General features: G+C 50.2%; 1 protein-coding gene across 3 annotated transcripts; it reads right to left on the reverse strand.

Moving 5' to 3' along the window:
* Positions 1 to 2: 2 nt before the first annotated feature.
* LOC105188725 (uncharacterized) lies at positions 3 to 11,039 on the reverse strand. Of its 3 annotated transcripts, none has more exons than XM_011150327.3 (6): positions 8,327 to 11,039; positions 7,925 to 7,951; positions 2,689 to 2,810; positions 2,214 to 2,456; positions 1,880 to 2,115; positions 3 to 1,423 (listed from the first exon to the last, which is right to left on the reverse strand). In XM_011150327.3, the coding sequence occupies exons 1-6, from the start codon at positions 9,769 to 9,771 to the stop codon at positions 1,367 to 1,369; spliced, it is 2,130 nt and encodes a 709-aa protein (XP_011148629.1). In that variant the 5' UTR covers positions 9,772 to 11,039; the 3' UTR covers positions 3 to 1,366. The 3 variants fall into 3 exon arrangements, with proteins under 3 accessions (XP_011148629.1, XP_011148626.1, XP_011148628.1); XM_011150324.3 differs by having other exon boundaries at positions 1,876 to 2,115; XM_011150326.3 differs by lacking the exon at positions 7,925 to 7,951 and having other exon boundaries at positions 1,876 to 2,115.
* Between the last annotated feature and the right edge of the window lie 9,264 nt (positions 11,040 to 20,303).

Consider the following 20,303-nt stretch of genomic DNA (forward strand, 5'->3'; position numbering starts at 1 on the left):
AATTAAATCTTACTGCAAATGAATTTATTTGCTCGTAACGTGAACATATAAATTCGCATTATATACAACGACGATGTATCGCAGAAAACATGTGACAAAAAATTATGTACTTCCTTTTCCCATACATATAAAATACGACGCATAGGAAGAATCAAGGACATTCAGCAAGCAGGAAGAATCGGATGAGTCCGACTACGATTGCAAGGCATGCAACCGATGGCGGAATCACCACGATACGCCTTTGCAAAAATGTCTCCTACACATTCACCCGACCACAAATGATCGACTCAGAAGAGTTCCGGGTTGCTTACCTTCAATCTCAACGCTTAAACATAAATATATGTGTGTGTGCGTGTGTGATTTTAAATTCTCACACGCACTTGTGTCTACATCAGTCATGGGCGTGTTGACACATTGTAGACGAATGCATACAAGTCGTCGATGGTGCTATTTTAAATCTAACCGTATGTACATTACAATATGATTACCTAAAAGAGGGGGTATAATGTATACTTAAATGTACAAGAATTATCATACTGAGAGCCCTTATACCCTATGTTACACATAAATAATTATTTCTCTTAAGTTAATACCGAATAGAGCAGTCTCCTACAAGATCTTATCTTTATTTTTATAACTAAAGTTGTTGCCGCTTAGACTGCGCACGTGTGCTTTTCTTTCGTAAGAAACAGTAGCGAAATGTATTTCGCTCGATAGTCTCTGGCCTTGTTTCTATCTGTTGTTAGTCTTCGTCATTAAGATACAGGATTTGGCAGCAAAATTAATGTCCTTTTGCTCGTCTTTTCTCAGATCGGTATTAATAGTTCGTTATTACTTCATAAATAATCAACTTGGCGAAAACCTCTGATTTTTCGTCGATCCATACCTATACTGTCTATGTATTATCTTATATTATACTTAATGATTCAAAACAATGAAAATCTGTGATTATATTCTCAAGTAAAGGACGTGGATAATTTACAATTACGAATATCGCGAGATTCTCTTCGTCATTATTGTAAAAAACATCTCCATTTCTAATGCTAAAAAGTTCTATTTTGCTATGGAACTTATTTCTAAATGAAATGTCTTAACATTAATTCTCTTTCCCTTTCTCTCTCTCTCTCTCTCTCTCTCTCTCTCTCCTTCTCTTTCATTATTTTCTATACAATTTAAATTTTAACAATAAATTGCACATATGTGTCTCTGTGCCTGCTAATGGCAACTGCTTTGAGAGAACGACGATCACAACATAATTTAAGTCTGTTTCTATCGTGTCGAAACGGATTCGATCGTTCCGCGATCCGATCGTTTTTTGTCACCTCTGTCTAGTCCCTGCAATAGTCGAGTGAAATTTTTTCACCGTTCACGATACGAACGTAACGAGGACAGGCTCGTACGAAGAGGGCGGGTATCCGTTGGGCTGTACAAAAAGAAAACAAAATTTCAAGACGATAATCTCGAATCATCAAAAGTCCTAACAAGTGAACTGATCAAAATACACACACACACACACACACACACAACAGCAAACGAGAGAAAATAGCAATGTTCACAAAAACGAATTTCAATTCAATCTTGAGTTTCAGCGAATTAAAAAATTACAAAGTTGCAAGAAACTTCAACACGAGTGAACATGCATCCAGCACGTAAACGTTGAGAGATCCATTTACCATGCTCTACTCGAGACATCTACATCCATATACGTGTGTGTATATATGCGAGACACCTATTATGTTCATCACGCGAACATACTGTTGTTTCATGTGTTACTGCACGCACTGTGTTTAGTCTCACACGAGAAAACGGGAAAAAAATATGCCAAGGTAATCCACGACTCAAAAAGGAGTTAGTATTGTTAGGCCACACACTCACATGCCTTCTGATCCAAATCGTGGTCACCGCAGGACGGTTGTTGGATGTACAGAGCAGGTTTCAGCTTCCTTTCGTCAGCCTGCTGTTCTACCTGAATAACTAGGCCGTGATTGCTACCGCTGCCATGTGAGTTTCGCGAAGGCGGCCTCCAAAATTTCAAGCCCTCCTCCACATCCAGCACCACGTAACCGCCCTTGGCCGTCAGAGGCGTCAGGACAGAGTCCATCAGCCATCTCTTCGCTGTGGAGAAACGAAAATGATCCAAGTTGTTCGAAATATTTCTCGAAATATCTCTCGCGGAGATATCACCTCTTGGGCGATTTAGAACCTGAACTCACATCGGTAAGTCTTGAGCGACTTCTTGTAATAAAAAACGGATATCCTGATTTTCTTCTCGCTAACTTCGTCCTGACCGGGATCTCCGTTTGCGGAGGAGGACGTGAGGTTCTCCTGCGGCAGCTTGTAAATTCGCAATTTCGCCGCTTTCACGTCGTCGTTGGCGGTCAGATTCAATTGGAAATGCAAGTTCATCAAAAGCGGATCCGTCCACGCCTCGAAGTCTGTGTTTCGAGGTATTTGACCTACACACGAGGAATCATCATGTCCTTTCTCTAATATCCCATAGAAGCTGCTGCTACTATTTGTTTGTTCTTTTTTTTTTCTCTCTTTAAATACTGCTATTTATTCCCATCTTATTTTACGCTACTGTCTCCCTTCTTTTTTTTTCTTTGATATGTACAACATTCCCGCGGAGGAGAAACGCGTGTTCTAAATGCGTAACACGATTAACCCCTTAGGTATCGAGCTACTCACAAGTAGGCGAGAACATGGTGAGTCTCTCGCGCTCGATCTCACTGGTGCTGTTCTTGAGAATCATTTTTCCAGTTAACAAGAGGACTCGCATCTTAATATCTTCGAGTACCTTCTGACTCTCACTGCACAGATGGATCAAAGTTTATTAGGTTACACGGAGCGCCTAAATGAAACGGTGACGTACGATGTCGCATGCCAAGCGGTTTTTAACACGGTACAGCAGCAACGAAGCAGCGAAACGCAAGTGAATTCATCTCACTCGGCGCTATGCCGTATTATCGTGCGTTAGTAAAAGCAACGATTACTTTACATCACCGTCGTGCACCGAAGAGCGAAGAGAGTGTTCTCGCGACGAAGAAATCCGAGAAGAAGGAAAATTCGGCGGAGCATCATGCCCTGTTGCGTCGATCGATAAAGCAACGATTTGTCGCGGGTGCCGAATCCGAAAGAAAAATGGTTCACTCGAGATCGAGAGATCTCCCAGACATCTCGAATGTCAACGTCAGAAGTGTGCAGTAAATGGCTGTCGCCAATTTGAACCGTCAACGTAACGTTTCTCGTCAGGCGACGGTTTCTCATCGACGACGGTTAGTTTGAGTTGCGCGCGATGCGTGACAACGATCGAGCAGACCTTGATATGTCTCGATATGGAAATCTCGGAAGGACGCGATCCCCGGAAAAGATCGTGTCGACCCGTTGCAACGACCTAGTGCAACGGCGCCTCGCGTCCACGCGGCGGCACGAGAGAGAATTTTCACCTCGAATTCCCGGTAAACTCTTCCGGGTGCCGACACGGGCCAACGAACGATGGTCAGTGACCTACAGAGGCACGGTACGGCTCGGAGGCATTTATTACACGTTGCAGACAGCGGCTAGACAGTCGGCGGATACACACCGGCCACCCCAATCACCTCGACTTTCCGTCTGGTCTCGGAACCTTAACTTTTTTAAAGCCGCGTCTCGAATCTTAAGTCCACTCCCAAGACGTCTCTCAGCCAGCTCATTTGCATCGCCCTACCTCCGACCGAGACTTTTTCTTCGCCACTGGACGTCGGTCGTTCGCGTTCGCGTGACTCGAATTTCACGCCTTTCCCTGATGCGGCGCGACGCATCGTATTCGCGCGCGCGCGCGTTCTATTCGGCGCTTCTAATTTGCAGATCTCATGTTTACGACACGTGTGAAGTCGCGATCTTACGCTTGTCGTCGCGGTACCGCGCGAAGAATTCGTTGTTTACTCGCGCTCAGCGAGCCCACGGCCTTTCCGAAACCTTCAACCGGCCAGCGACGGACCACAGACGTCGCGTTTCGAAACACGTCGACAACGGACGATCGGTCGGGGTCGCGGAGTTGCATAATACATTTCTAGCTAACCAACGACTAGCGAAATAGGACAAGAGAACGACGGGACGAAGAGAGAGAGAGAGAGAGAGAGAGAGAGAGAGAGAGAGAGAGAGAGAGAGAGAGAGAGAGAGAGAGAGAGAGAGAGAGAGAGAGAGAGAGAGAGAAAAGGAGGAGGACGAGGATGAGCGTCGTTTCTCTACGTCATCGATGAGGACCGCCGTGTTCGACGCCCACTCGGAGATTTCAGCGTAGCCTCCACGTCAACGACCTCGTTGGCTGCCCGAGCGCCAACCAGAGAAATGCATTTCCCTGAATGACGGGAAAGAGAAGAAAAGAAGAGACGTACAAGAGAGAGAGAGAGAGAGAGAGAGAGGGGGGAGGGAGAGAGAGAGAGAGAGAGAGAGAGAGAGAGACACACAAGGGAGAAGGAGCGCGTCCGACTACTACGAGAAACGAATAGCGAGCGGGAACAAGGATAAGAATTTTCTCAATGACGGCGACCTCGTCCTCAGGTCCCGCGGGTCTGTCCCATTTTTTCTCCACCGTCTGGGAGGAGTCGTTAAGAGCCTCGTTATATATACCGGCTCGAATATCTAAGGACTTCTTTTTTTTCCTCTCTCCCTCTTCCGAGGAGACGATGAATATTAATTGTTCCTTAACGAAGTTTAGACCACGGATATATATATATATATATATATATATATCCTGATATATTTCGTCTAGGATCCAGATTATCCGAAAGGTAAGGCCCCTGCTCTATCGCGGGGTGGGTGGACAGCGGGGAAAAGTTACGGCGCTCTTCTGCGAAATCTCGGATACGGTATAACCGAGGCCCTCATGTTCGATTCTAGGCATGCTCGTTAATCTAGCTGCGGCCAAGTCACGCGTTTCTCGCGCCGGCTCGCAGCGTACGTGCCACGTCTGTCCGCCGTCTGGGAAAGGGAAGGACCTGAAGAGTCTGGAGGCCGTTGCATCATGAGAACCGGCGGTACGGTGGATGATTCTCCTCGCTCGCCATGGGCCGAGTGTCGCGATAATGAAATTCACTGGAGCACGGCCGAGCAGTCGCCGCGTCGGCCATTAGCGTTCGAAATTAGATAGAGAGAAACGGGGGGAGGGGGGAGGAGAGGGGGGAAAGCAAGCCTAGCGGCGCTGTGTTGCCGGCGAAAATTTTCACGTCCGGTCGCGGCGCGGCGCGGCGCGGCGCGGCGGAATGTCGGTTAGTGCACGCGCAAAAAGGAAAGGCGAGAAAAGGGAAGAAAGAGGAAAGAGATTCTCGCGCCGATAGAAAAAATGAGAGAAAAAGAGCTGAAAGAATAGAGGCAGAACGGTTGCCCGCGATGCGATAGGCCGACGACGCGTAACCAGCGTGGCGGCCTGATTGGGCCGTCCGTAAAAATGCACATTGCACCGTCTGGCGGTGCGACGGCTGCGGCGGTGGACGATGCAGGAGACGTGGAGGGGGAGGAGAGGAACGGAGAGAGCGAGGGGGGATCACCGGCGAAAACTTCCTCCTCGCTCTCCGTCGCGCGCGCACCGTCACTCCGTCTTCGTCGACATAGGAAGAGAGACGCATAGACAAGGTCAACGCATTAAATTGAAATGTGTTACGTAACCTCGTAAGAGAGTTCTAACTGCAGCCCGACTAGACACCCGGCGATTACGGGGGTGCTCAACTCGGTGTCTCGCCGCGGTTAGGTTCGCTCGGCCGCGAATCGCTCGAGAAGAGACCACTCGTCGTCGTAGTCACATATAGCTTCTCTCGCGTTTCTATTATGTCTCGCCGGCGAGAGCTCGTCATCTCAGACGTAACATCTGCCCCCTCCTCTTTCGTTCCGGCCGTTCGACATTTCACGCTTATCGCTCAAGAGCTAATCGTAAAACAATTGCAGGACCGGACCGGGGACCGGAGACCGGAGATTGCAGATGGACCGGTACTTGAGATAAATCGTATGCCATCGACAAAAAACAACGTCCAACGTCGTCTCAAATCTCATCTAGTCGCGAGGTCCAGTACTGAGAGGCGCGGGGCTTCGTGTAATAAAAATTCGTGATATCAAAAGGATAAGGAATTAGGAGAGGAGACATTTTGCCGTGCATGCCATGTGTATATGCTGTGCCATGTGTGTGTGTGTTTATGGGTGCGCGCGCGCGCACCCGCACGAAGCTCCGAGGAGGATAATAGCCGGAGGATCCGATGCAACCGCGTGCACGATCGTGCGAGGCACAAATGCATCGGCAACAGCACGCGCGGAGGACTCTCGAGACGGGCTACGCCAGTGCCGGCACGAATGCATTTACGCGTCTAGACTTAATAAAATAAAAGAAATGCCCGCGCACCCGCACGAGTGGGGCTGCGAGCGGTTGTGGGGGAGCGCGGGAGGGGGCGATTTAAAAACACAGCTAGAGACCGCAGCGGAATTTCCATCGCGTATCCTTCCTGCCTCGTGTGAGGCGCGCTGTCCTAAACCTGTCCCTCGCGAAAACTTTATATTGCGCCTCGCCTCGCCTCGCCTCGCCTCGCCTTGCCTCGCCTCGCCTCACCTCACCTCACCTCACCTCACCTCACCTCGCGATTTCGAATCTATCCGGTGTCGCGGCGACACACTCGACTTTTTCGTTCGCGCTACCGTCAAGTCCTTTAAGTCATCGTGGAATCTATTCACAAATTTTATGTACGACTCAATTTTTCGCACGACGCGTTCCATACGGCGAAAGAGATTACAAAGACGCTCATCGTTTAACTCGTCAGCTGTATCGGGACCCCGGATGACGTAGTTGGCCAAACAAAACACAGATCAACCGCAAAATGCGCCGGGTATTATCTACTTGACGTGGGAGAGAAGGTCTTAAAGCGCGGAATTTCCCTGAGCGCGCGGCCGCGCGGCGCTCCTCCTTTTTTGCTTCCCTCGACTTTTATCGGTCCATCGAGATATTTTTACGTGACGGGGGCAACGTTTTGCTGAGAAGGCCGATGCTCGTCGTAGCGTCGAGCGTCGCCGCCGTCGCCGGCGAATTCTCTCGCCTTGTACACGTAACACGCGCGTCGGATCTTGCACAAATTCATGCGTTACACGTTCGGGATGAACATACATACACACACACACACACACACACACACACACACGCGCGCGCGCGCGCGCACGGACGGAAAAATGAAGGAATTAACACATTGCGACATCGTGCACTCGCGCACAAAGTGATTACGCGTGACTCTGTCCGTATGTTGCGCATGTTCGATCGCGATCTTTCGAACACTGCGCGATTAATCGGGAGTACCGATTGTGTAAGACTGTGTGAGCGACGCGATGATACTTTTTTACGTCGTAAGAATGCACGCGTATAACGACATATTGCGAAATAGATACAATCGAGAGCGAAAAAGCGAGAAGTCGGGAGATACGCAGGGCGAATTGCTGCGAATAACATAAGCACGAGCGATATTTTTGTAATCTCTTGTTGACGCATCGCCTGCCGCCTGCCGCCTGCGCCACCACGTGATGAATGCGGATGAAACGTGTTTACGAAACTGCTCGAATTAGCAAAGCGGCATCAACGAAAGTCACACACAGATGTGGACGGCGCATTTCTCTCTCTCTCTCTCTCTCTCTCTCTCTCTCTCTCTCTCTCTCTCTCTCGCTCTCTCTCTCTCTCTCTCTCTCTCGCTCTCTCTCTCTCTCTCTCTCTCGAGACGTGAGCGAAAACGCGCCACCAATTTCGTCGCGCGAAAGCGCAGAGGCGAGCCACAAGCGAGATTCGACGGCAGAAATACACGAAAGGAAACGCGTCGCACACCGCAAAAGCAACGATCAAAAAGCGGACAGTAGGTAGACGAGGGAAACGCACGGCACACCGAACCCCTTACCCTTCTTGAGGGCCTCCAGGGAAGCTTACCTGTTGAAGCTTGAAGTTACGTTGCGTCTAAAAGACACAAGAAGCACATGTTGTAGGTACAACATGTAAACGCAGAAGTACATGTTGTAAATACCACATGTTGTAAGTATACACGCAATGTTATCTAGTACTAGATTTGCATTTCTGCAGAAAGCGGAATGCGTATGTGATGAGAGACGTTTTTCAATGTAATTCGGCACGTGAGAAAGTGCGATTGTCGAGGAATCGAGAGGTGCTGATGCCGATTAACGACACATCCGCAACACATGATCAAAATCGCCGTAGCGGCTTACTTTCCTCGGCGTTTCGCCTCTTCCTGTGTACCGTGTTTGAGTACTTGTGTTCTCTCTCTCTCTCTCTCTCTCTCTCTCTCTCTCTCTCTCTCTCGAGCTTCGAACTTACTTTTGACGATGAGCGAGCGCCATTTGATGACGGATGGATTGATTCGTCAGTGGTACTTTCTCCGTGGATGTGTTCGCGTTGAAGAGCCTCACCGGGGAGTCGTTCTGATACTCCATGGTGTCGTTTTCGCTCTCCTCCGGAAGATAGGCCAAGTTCGTCTCCTCATAGTCCGATGTCCCGTTCTCATCAGCGTCTTCGTAGCCCAGCGTGTCCGCCAGCGAGGGTATCACTCTGTAGACATCGTCCTCGACCCACTCCAACCCCTCGTATTCGCTGACCTTCTTGGATTCATTCCTGGTGGATAAATCACTCCCGTTTGTCGAATCAACTGTCGCTTCAGAGGTGGTTGCGTCAGAGCTGATATTGCTGGCAACGGTATCGTTAGGTTCCGGGGACGCCATCAAGGCGATGGAATGTTGATGCTTAAGATAATCTGGCTTAATGTCTCTGAGATTCCTCATCTGATATACTACGGGAAGTGGAGTGTGCTCAGCAGTAGGGGAAGAAGGCGAAGAAGAAGAGGAAGAAGAAGAAGAAGAAGAAGATGATGAAGACGGTGACGAAGCATGAAAGGAATTAGCGACGTTCTTGGCGGTCGTGTGTCTCAAGGTCGAGGGAGCGCGATGCTTGAGATCCTTCGAAGGGAAGGCGTCTCGAAGTCTCGGCCTCTCGTTGGAACCGGAACTGGAATCGAACTCGGAATCGTCGTAGCGAATCTTGAAGATCACGTGGGGCTCCATGGCGCGGTCGAAGCTCCGATGCAAGTTTCGCGACTGGTCCTGCTCCTTCGAGCTCTTCGACTCATCCTCGTAATCGAAAGCTGCCGGTTCGGACCACGACGACTGCTGCTGCTGATCAAACTTGGAGGCCAAATTCTCATAATCTATCATCGCCTGCCGGTTGTACGCGTCGAAGTCGAAGTCGTCGTAGGAGGCTTTCTCCTTGTACCGGTTCTTCTTCTTTTCGCCTTTCGACACCTCCGCGTCGCGGTTGTGCGACGACGAGGAGGGCGCGATTATCATCGAATCGTAAAATTTCTTTGTTTTCTCCTCGTCCTTTCGCCGACTCAGTTCCTGCTCACGAATCGCCAGTATCTCCTCGAAAGTGTAATTCAAGCTCTTGAGCAGCAGCATATCGGCCGTACTGAGGTCGCCCGTGATTATCTTCAGTATCGCCTTCTCCAGCATTTTTTCAAGTCTCCGCGTGCTGTAGGGAGGCAAGTCCTTGCCGTCTAAGGCATCGGAGCGCCTTTCCGAGAGTTCTGATCGCGTGGTGTAATCTGCGGTCTTTTCGCCCGACTCATCGACGACTGATGCTCGCTCGACAAAATCCACATGACCGTTTTCTTTCCTATGCTCCGGATAATATCCATGATGACGGTGAGATCGTACGCAGGTCGCGATGGACGCCAGTAAGAGAAGCACGAAGAATTTCGTAATACCCATTGCCGCGATTAAAGAAACAGCAACCGATTGAGAATGTACTCTCTCTCCCTCTCTCTCTCTCTCTCTCTCCCTCTCTCTCTCTCTCTCTCTCTCTCTCTCTCTCTCGCTTGCGATAACGGCGCACTCAAAGTTCCCGAAAAATAGTTTCGACTCTATATGGAATTCTCACGGAGATAAAATACGTCCCTTAGCGACACAATTAACGTTTCATTTCCGCCGGTAATTAAGAGCAATTAATGAAGACGACGTCTTACACGTCGTATAGAAGTTTACACGTATGGGAACGGTATTCGAAAGAAGAAATTAGAGATTAAAGCGGCAACGATCAAAGAACTCTAGTTCAATTTACGGTATATTTTGCATCCAGATTATTTAACGGCATGCATAGGTGGGGGGTGTATCGACCGTGTTCAAGTGTATCTCCTGAAACTGTTCAAAAATCTATGCGCGACTAGTTAAAACAACTCTGACGAGCTCACAAGACAAGATACCGCCAGAATCCCGTGGGAATTGCCTGACGGTCGCAACTTCGGAATAAATCGCGACAATATCGTGGAAAATTGCGGCAACCAACGAATTTCTGCGAGAAAATAACCGGCGATTTCCGCCTCGGGTAGATCTTCCGCTGATCTTCTCTCGTCTTCCCTCTCTACAAACGTCTCTACAAATGTCCACCGACCGATGCGTACCTGACTCGAAGCTGGATGATCGATCTCTGCTGAATTACGATATCAGTCTCTGCCTCCGACTTTAATTTCGCTCACCTCGCGGTGTCACGCGGAGATAACGAGCGCTGCACCACCGCGTTGGTCAGTATTAGGAAGTGCACGTCTTCTAGTAGGTCTTCGTACTTTTGTGGGTGCTGCTTTAAAGGGACCTCGAGGTGTCACCGCGTGGCGAACTGTCCGTCTGTCCTAGGTTGCGGCGCTTTTCAAACTCGAGGCAAACTCAACAGCACGTCCACGTGAAGAGACGAGGAAACCGTTTCGTACGGAGGCGCGTTAGCGAACTGGACCGTGATTGGTCTGCAGACGGTTGCGAACTAAGTTCTAATCGCACGAGGAAGGCGCGAGGTGCGTAAGTAGGAAGGATTCGTAGTATGCGTGTGTACGCTCTGAGCAGTAAGTCTCAACTGAGCCGTGCTGGCCAGCTCACAGACATAATTCTGTCTACTCACTAATTCCGAGACAACCACGAAGCCGCGAGAGGAGACGCGCCGGTGTTACTACGATGACTCCTTTTTTCTTCCCTCTCCTCCCCCTCCCCCTCCCCCCCTCTCTCACTGTCTCTATCTCTCTCTCTCTTCTCTCTCTCTCTCTCTCTCTCTCTCTCTCTCTCTCTCTCTCTCTCTCTCTCTCTCTCTCTCTCTCTTCTCTCTCTCTCTCTCTCTCTCTCTCTCTCTCTCTCTCTCTCTCTCTCTCTCTCTCTCTCTCTCTCTCTCTCTCTCTCTCGCACACACACACACACACACACACACACTCTCTCTCTCTCTCTCTCTCTCTCTCTCTCTCTCTGCTCTTCCTATCCGTCTCTCTCCCGTTCTCCCTCTCTTTCTCTTGCTCTCTCTCCACCACCGCCGCCTCTCTCACGGCTCCACTCTTTCTCCTCCACTCGTTCAAACCTGGGTAACCCCTTTTCCTCGTACATCGAAATACCGCGAGGAGAACAGCATTTGCTCTCCTCGCGACGTTTCGCCTCCTTCTTCTCCTCTTCTTTCACCTCCGTCGCTTCCTCCTCTTTTCGTATCCCTCTTTGTGTTTTTCCTTTTCGGCGCGAATTCGCCTTTCCGACTGTTGACTACCAGAGGATCAGATCGGATTGATCCGGTGACCAAATTCCTGCTTATCCTGGTGTCCCTTCTCACGTCACACTCGGGCACGACTGCTGTCACATCAAATTCCGCAAATCTCACACTCGTCCCCGAACGTCGGCCCAGTGTCTCGCACACAGACAGGTGGACCTCCCTCCCTCCCTCCCTCCCTCCCTCCTTCTGCCTCACGTGCGCGGATCCTCGTGTAATCGCACCTGTGAATCTACATACCGTGTGCGTCCAAGTTTCTTTACGAATGGATATTGTCCAAAGTTATTTCTCCGCCCTCATCGAGGGACCCACAAACGTGAACTCCACGTGAATGCGCGTGCCGAACTCTTTCGCCACGCCAAAAGGATCGACTTCGATCTGCTATCGAGAACTGACAACAATCACGATCGCATAAAGTGACGTGTTTACCCGGCTATACTCAATCGTGTCGATCGCGGATATTTCGATCAATTCGAGAGAAGAGCGGAAAGAGGAGAATGAGCTCCTCTCTTCTTCGTCTCTTTCCACGAAATCTCGGCTATGCGGTGAGAGTTCCTTTGATCGAACGCGCTTCGCGGAGCGTTACGACGAAATACGAAAGAAATGAAAGTTAAACGAAAAAGAAAAAGAAAAAAAAAAAAAAAAGAAGAAAAAGCGGAACAGGTAAGGGAATATATACGACGGGAACGCACACGAGGTCTGACGAGAGAAATGTACAAGCAGGCTCGTCGTGTTCGGATGGTCGTTTCAGTGGCAGCCACGTACGACTTTATACGGTGTCTCCCTCTCCGCTGTCTAGACGAATCGAAAGATATGATCTTTGAATCATAATATATCGCTTTTAATAAATGCAGCCTCTGCGTGCGTGCGTGAAAATACGATGCGTAGCACAGCACACGCCAACGGCGAGAATCCGCTGGACGTGCAAAGTCCCGAAAAAAAAAAAAGAAAGAAAAAGAAAACGTACCGAAACTCTTGAGGAGCGGAATAACGATGCAAGGAATCGTAATTCCTGACATCAACGGAGGACGACGATCTTTTTTTCCCTTAAAATATCGTAACGTTCTCGAGAGAACGTAACCGCGCGACCCGTTTTATTTCGATTTCGACGAGGACGACTCGTAGCCGACGATGAAAAATTGGGACTGCATTGAGAATAGACGTTGCCGAGCGCGAGCTCGTAGACAACCAAACTTTCGGATCCAACCTAGCGCTGAAATCGCTGTGACGCAATCAAATCTCCGCGAATCGAACTCGTGAAAAATCGACAGGACCAAATTAACATTGAAGAATCCTCGCTGGAAAGCTTTCTTTGGCGCTCGCGAGAACCTTGCCAATGAGAGTTTCCTCTCGACGTAACCACTCTCGCCAGTACACCGTCAACGACATTCTAATTGTCAAACGAAGAAAGCGCTGCGAATTCCTGCGTCTCCGTCACCATCAAATATTTCCTCAACAACAGACCTCCGCGCGCCGCACGTATCACACGCGTTGAAGGAATAAACGCGATCCATCTTTCTCGCAGGTCGATTCGCCACAGTCGTCAGAGACGACTGGGTGGCGTGTGTGATGATGTAAGGAAAAAGAAGAGAACGAAATGCCAGCGGTAAACAAATCGATGAATCGGGACCAAACGACGTAACCACTTATTCACCCCTGTTCAAACTCAGCCTGGCCGACAACGGCGTCGTCTGGTGGGGGGCCACGTGTGTCGAAGGAAGTGCAATGCGGTGCCCCGGACACGCACACACACACACACACACACACACACACACACACACACACGTCTCCCATACCTTACATTCAGTCTCGCGCTGCTTATACGGTGCATGCTTAAATTACATACGTATAGACGAGTGTGACTCCTTTACGGTTTGAATACGCTGCCTCTTCTAGATACACTCCGAATAATCGGCCCCGTCCGCATCAAATCGCTCTTACTCGCGCGCAAACCGTCAAATGACGAGGCGCGACATGGACCGCGAGACTGCGTTTTCACTGCGCGTCGAATATCCAAAGTTACCGCGACAAGACGTTGGGAGACGTATGGCCGGTGTCTCCTTCTGGAACTAGAGCTAGAAAGAGGCCAAGTGTCAGTCGGCGCGCAGTTAAAATTAAACGACGTTAGTGAAACTGGCTGTTTCTAGCTCTAGTCTCGGTTACAGACGCTTGAGAATTGGTTCAACTACAGTGACTTCTCGTCATATACCCAGGGAAAGAGGAAAGGGAGAAAGCGATGAAAAGAGAGAGAGAGAGAGAGAGAGAGAGAGAGAGAGAGACAAAGAACGAGTTAAGCTGAGGTTAAAGTTAAGCGACGCCGTCGTCGTCGGTGAAACCGGCCCTTAGACTCGGAAGACACGTCGAGTACATAAAGTACCCACGTGCGATCACGCGCGGGCGTGCAGACACGCGGGCTTAACTGCGCACAGCGCAGTCGGAGGGTTATAGGGTGAGCGAAGGAGAGACACACAATGCAATTTGATCCCGCGTGCGAGAGACGGCGACGGCGGCGGCGGCGGCGGCGGAGGCGACGGCAGCGGCGGCGACAGCGACGGCCGGGGTGCAACGGCTGTCTGACGTCACCACCGAATTCTCCGTCGCGGATCGGACATACGGACAGACAATCTGGCGCGCGTCTAGACGTACCAAAATAAATAACGCGGGGCCTCGCCTCGCCAAGTGAAATTGTTGTTCGCACTTGTAACGCACGCTCGTTCGTCGTCCTTGTCCATGACGCGTCTCTTCGCCTCGTTGCCTCATGGGGGATGCTTACGGAGAGGGAGAGGGAGAGAGAGAGAGAGAGAGAGAGAGAACGAGAGAGACCAAGACACCCACGAGTCCTTCCGCTCGATGCGTCACACACGGGACCATGAACGACGAATATCGCACGGTCGAACGTGCGTAACGTGTGGCGAATATTACGCAAAGCCGCGAGAGATTAGACGCTACGTGTTATGTGCCGGCCTCTGACGAAGATTGATGACGTTTCGCGCGAGTCGATTGTAGGACTGACTCGTCGAATTTGACAGTGTGCTGGAGGCGGCGGGATCTACGCATTTGACTCTTGGTCGAGTTTCTACGCGACGATGTGGCGACGGAGGGATCCCTCTGGGGGCCGCTCTGAAAACTGGTCGGAAGCGGCACCGATTAATCCGAACCGAAGCGACCAAATATTTCGGGGCTCTCGATCGGCCTGAGATAGAGACTGAATGTCGATTGGCCCTAAAATAACGGCACGTCCTCCGCGCCACGACGTTGGTCGTGGAGATTAGGCTGTGCAAAAAAGGTCGAAGACGGGGCTGGGGCTGGGGCTGGGGGGCTTCGGCGAAGTTTTCGCGACGCGATCGCAAATAATTCGAGACGTATATATAGTAACACCGGCGACCGGTGTTTCTTGGAATTGTTTTCATAGTCCAGGGTAGGATAATATACGAGGCGTCGACTTCTCGGCGATGATGCAGGCGACATAGGGCAGGAGGCGGGAGCGAGGCATCGACGCAGAAAAAGCACAGCGCGTAAACATGAGGGCCCCACGAAACCACGTCGTCTCACCTGGCGTCGAGTCGCGACGTGGTGCATCCGAGATACGCCTCCGTTAATGACAGAGTCTCCGTTCCCCTCGCTCTCTCTCTCTCTCTCTCTCTCTCTCTCTCTCTCTCTCTCTCTCGCTCTCTCTCTTCTCCACCTTCTCCCTCTCTCTCGGAGAGAGACGGGGGACGTCCGAGTGAGAATTTAAGACGCTCTGCCCACGCGCGCCAAATTATTCCGCCTTATGCCCGTTTCCCCCGATCGGAATTGTAAAAAAAGAGGTCCACCGACGCTGGCCGAACGGGGACCGGCCGGCGCGGCGAGGCCCGCGGAGGAGCCGGCCGGCCGCCAGTGGTAGCAGTGTGTGGTAGCGGTGAGAAATAGGGGCGAAGGGCGCGAGACGGTGGGGAAGTGGTGAAACAGAACGAAAAAGAAATGGAAATCGTGCAATTTGCATGGCCTCCTCTCTCTCTCTCTCTCTCTCTCTCACTCTCTCTCTCTCTCTCTCTCTCTCTCTCTCTCTCTCTCTCTCTCTCTGGCCGCGCTCTCGGCCCTCGTCGACGTCTTTCGCCGCGAGAGAACGGAGGCAGACGGCAATCGAGATAAGGTCTCCTCTCTCGAGTTCCGTCAGGGGATACTCCTCTCTCTCTCTCTCTCTCTCTCTCTCTCTCTCTCTCTCTCTCGGTCCGCCTTCCCGCTTCTCTGATCGCTTCGTGGAATCGGGATTTGAATTTCGGAACGGATTGCGCAATCCGCGTGTCGGCACCCACGCGCGCAACGCAATCGTCTTCGGCCGGCCAGTCATTTTAAACTCGATACCCGCCTATCGAGAACACGCAAATCGCCCGAGAAGAGATTGGGAAGATCTCCCTGTGTCGCCCCCTCCCCCCCCCTCTGGCTCTCCGCGCTTGGTCTCCACCGGCGGAGAACGGCCGCCGCTCGTTGGCTCTCTCTCGACTTTCGATATTCCACGAGCGCAAGACGGAGACGCAAGCCGTGAGGACGGAATGCAAGCGCACCTTTTTTTAAACTTTCTAAGCTAGATGTATAAACTTCCCGCCGTGCGCATTTTTAGATCACACAGGGTGGTAACGTGTGGAGAAGACCGCGCAGGCCCAATTGTTCTGGGAATCTTCCGGAATTTTGAACGAAGGCGACCCGAGGAGACGAATACCATCGGGAAAAGCGTCAAGTTTTCAGCATCTCGCGATAAGTCAGAGACACAGAGTGTTCGGCTGAAATGCAAATCGATCAGAGAGAGAGAGAGAGAGAGAGAGAGAGAGAGAGAGAGAGAGAGAGAGAGGGAGAGAACGTAGGTGAATGCGAAAGTGAATGCCGGAAATTCGGCACTCTCTCGTCCTCAAACGGAGTTACGTAACATCGTGAGACCGGGTGACGAATGTCGGAAGTGACGCAGGAGAGTTACAAGATGGAACACGAGCCTCGCAGACGCCGCAGAAGCTGTGTGTCGCGTGCTGCGACAGACGATGACGGATAAATCGGACACGCAAACGTTCCAGCGAAACCGGAGGGAAACATAAGAAGAAACAGAAGAACGCACGAGGAAGCGAGGGTACGCGCAGTCACGTACGCTCCGTCTGGTTAAATCGCATAATGACGAGGTGGTGCCTGCTTAGTCGCGAATTATGTCGCGGATGCGACAACGGATCTCGTCGCCGTGGATACCGTCCCCCCGATTATGTAATTCCGACTTGCAGCGTAAGTCTGCACGCGTCACCGCCTCTCGCGACGTTATAAGCGAGCTGCATAACGTTCCGCGATTAATTACACGAGAGATCAACGGAAGCAAGAAGAGAAACAGTCAGACGAGACAAAGGGAAGTGAATGAAATAAATGAAATGAAGGATGAAGATGAAGAACATAAAAAAATGACAAATAATACAAAGGTTCGAAAACGCGAAAGTCTCGTCCACTGAAGGATTCTCTTGAGAGTCCTCTCGGGTTTGCAGATTTTATAGCTTCGAATAACCTCGAGCGGACTCGCGCGCGCGCGCGCGCGCGCGCGTTCCTGCTCCGAACGAAAGGCTCAAATTCGACGCTGTTGTTTTCAGCAGGCAAGGGAGAGACCGATAAGAAACGCGGCGCGATGCGTGCGATGTTGTTGACGACGTTTGAACGAGTCGAGGACGTTTGGAAGCTACGGAGGCGGCGCGGAGGGGTGTAGGGCAGAGCAAAGGGGCAGGGCGGTGGGATTCCGCGGAATATTCAATTTTCCCGGGTGTCTCGTGTGTCCAGTTATCCAGAGCAGGCAGATCAGCGGGGTTTACTATTTCCGCGCGCAAGGCAGCGAGACCGCATATCCGCGCGTCGGATTCGTCTGGGAGAGTCGCGGCACAATATTTGGCGTTTAACACGACGACGACGACGACGACGACGACGACGACGACACGTCCCGATGCCTTCCGGCTCCGCTCGATGATTTCAATAATATATACGGGAACGCGCGCGTGGCGCGCTACGTCTCTCTCGGGTTTTGCAAGTCCGGGTTTTTCGCGTTTGGCTATCCCGCGTTGTTTCGGGCACGGCGCCAAAGATCTAAAGCTGGAGCTCGCCTAGCTCGCGTCGCGTCTACGCGGAGAAAAATAGAATTTCTCCAAATTAGATTCAAGGTCGAGGCATTAGACATAAACAAAAAAGAGACCCGTCACGCGAATCTAAGATAGACCGGACTATTCGCGGACTGATCGAGAGCAGAATTTCGTAAATCGCGTCAGCGCGATAAACCGTCGAGGAATATCTTATTCACTCTTCCATCGTTCGTTGATCATCGATCCGCGAATCGAAAGAGATCACTCGGGGATTCAACGCGAACATATTGCCGATGTACCACGAGCGACACGGACGACGATCTCTCGCTCAGCGTCGCAAAGTGCCGAAGGTTAATTCGGCTTCCCGTCTCGTAGATCGTCTTCGCCACTCTCTCTCTCTCTCTCTCTCTCTCTCTCTCTCTCTCTCTCTCTTCCTCGAGCAGCACGGCAGACCGTTTGCCGTTTGTAAATAGCACCAAGTGTAAAACATTCGGCAGACTAAACACATTATTACGTCACGTGACAGTGCCGAAAAGGGAGTCCAAGCGGAATGTAATCCTCTAATAAAAACAGACCTCACGTCGGCGAAAAATGTTGTCGCGTACGTCCGTAGGAATTACGCTGATGCGATCACAACGTTTATTCGCCTACACGCTGAAGTGTCCGCTGAAAATGCGTCAAGCGCGTAAACGAGATGGCGCCGTCGAGTAAATCTTGGAGAGTTCGGCATTTCCTCTTTCTCTTCCTCAGTCGCGATGCTCTCGCTCCAAGGAGTAACCCTAAGTAACTCGAGTATATCAAACGAAAGGGAGAACGCTTACAGCGAGGAAAAACTCGAGACGTCGCGCGCAGCTTCGAACAAAAATTCGAACACCATCATTCTCGGCATATAATGGTATCTTCTCGTCGCGTCTCGACGAGATAAGCTAAGCATCATCTTCCCGATTTTTTTGCTCCTCACCAGCAGCCAGACAGTTTAGCCTTGGGAGCCTCCGATTACTCGGACTTCCTGCTTCGAGTTTTACAAGGCAATCTAATTCAACTTCGTGTTCAACTTCGACAACAAACCCGTCGAGCACTCTGGACCTCCAGCGGTACGCACTTTGGCGAACGGCCTTCTTTTTTCTTCCGGCTGATCCAGTTCCACTCGAATTCATCGTGGGTTTTGGTCGCGTCTGGTGCGTACACGCCTTTGGTACTTTTACCTTTAGTCTCTCGTGTTAATGCACAGTTCAAAAAAAAAAAAAAAAAAAAAACTGTACATTAAAAAAAAGAAAAAGTGGGGATTCAGACACATAATCACAGATTCGCTGCAGATACCACCAGGACGTTGCAATTTAACGCGATCTAAAGCGCGCGATCGTGTTCATTCGACATCCGTTTCGAGATTTCGTTTCAAGGCTACACACACAAGCAGAAGCAAATCGTGAAATTTGTGTTGCTTCGCTCTCCTCCCGATCAGCTTGTAGGTTCAATTTGCCTGAGAAAGTGAGAAAGAAATTATCCGCATCAAGTCTGATCGGAAAGGCGTCACAATCGGGAATTCAACAGATTCGTTTCACAATAGGACAACAGATCAAACAGATATCACGTATCGATATCTACGCGTGCGCATTATTAGCAGCGATTCAACCTTGTCGGATTCAACCTTCGTACTTGTGTAGATAAGTCCATCTACAAAAATGTGTTAAATAATGCAGGAACTATAGATTAAGCTGTAGATACCGTCGAGGCGAATTACTACAAGTTCGATGTGAATTTTTGCAATCTCATCCACACAAACAGACACATTATATCTAAATCTCCAATAATTACCACGCGCATTCGTGCTTACGTGAGTGACTACAGCTGTCCACGGCGACGATGCATTGCGATGTAAAAAATTCACGCGCGTTCACGTGGGACATTTAATTTCCATTTTCCAAACCTTATTTTTCATCACATATAATTTAAAAAACTTCGTCATTTCGTAAAGACACGTTTATCTTTTTAATTTATCGAATCTCGTGTCTCTTTCGATATTCGACAAATTATGACGCAGTGCATGCACACACTCGCATGCACTGCGAGTGAAACATGTCTTCACCAGAGAAACAAACATAATATATTATCCACCATGATATATTATCGATATCGATTATCGGTTATCGGTTTTACGCAACCGACTCGCCTCGCGACGACTTTCTCAATGTGCGAGACGCAAATTATTTTTTGCAGTAATGTTTAGTTTCTTTCGTTTCTTTTACCAGACTCCCCCCCCCCTACACACACACACACACACGAAGAGTGTGATATTCCCGCGACAGACCACGACGCGGTTACTACAGACAATTACAGGCATTAAAATGTGCATCGCACAATCAGACTTTTTTCTCTCTTCTCCCTTCTCTCTTTCTCTCTTTCTCTCTAGAGCGACGCGGCGCATCGCGCGCGAGCTCGCAGCCTCGTCTTCCGGTTTAGTTCTCCAATTTCTATGTACCATCCGGCTCGGCTCGTCATCGTGGTAACGTGATTAACTACACACACATCCGCGCGAGGATTTTTACGCACCTGTTTTGAATTGCGCCTCACGCATGCATTCATCGGGCGGACCTCGCAGCGATCCGTTAAGAAGAGGACGACGCATCGCGTGATAATCACCGCGCACTTGTGCG

This window comes from Harpegnathos saltator, unplaced genomic scaffold, assembly GCF_003227715.2.
Source record: "Harpegnathos saltator strain DR-91 unplaced genomic scaffold, Hsal_v8.6 scaffold384, whole genome shotgun sequence".
NCBI lineage: Eukaryota > Metazoa > Arthropoda > Insecta > Hymenoptera > Formicidae > Harpegnathos > Harpegnathos saltator.

Excerpts from the sequence above, each read along its gene's own strand:
- LOC105188725 (XM_011150324.3), bottom strand. The coding sequence starts at position 9,771 with ATGGGTATTACGAAATTCTTCGTGCTTCTCTTACTGGCGTCCATCGCG. Across the intron at positions 7,952-8,326 it reads GCGCTCGCTCATCGTCAAAA|ACGCAACGTAACTTCAAGCT; the intron begins GTAAGTTCGAAG and ends TGTGTCTTTTAG. Across the intron at positions 2,116-2,213 it reads GTCGCTCAAGACTTACCGAT|CGAAGAGATGGCTGATGGAC; the intron begins GTGAGTTCAGGT and ends GTTTCTCCACAG.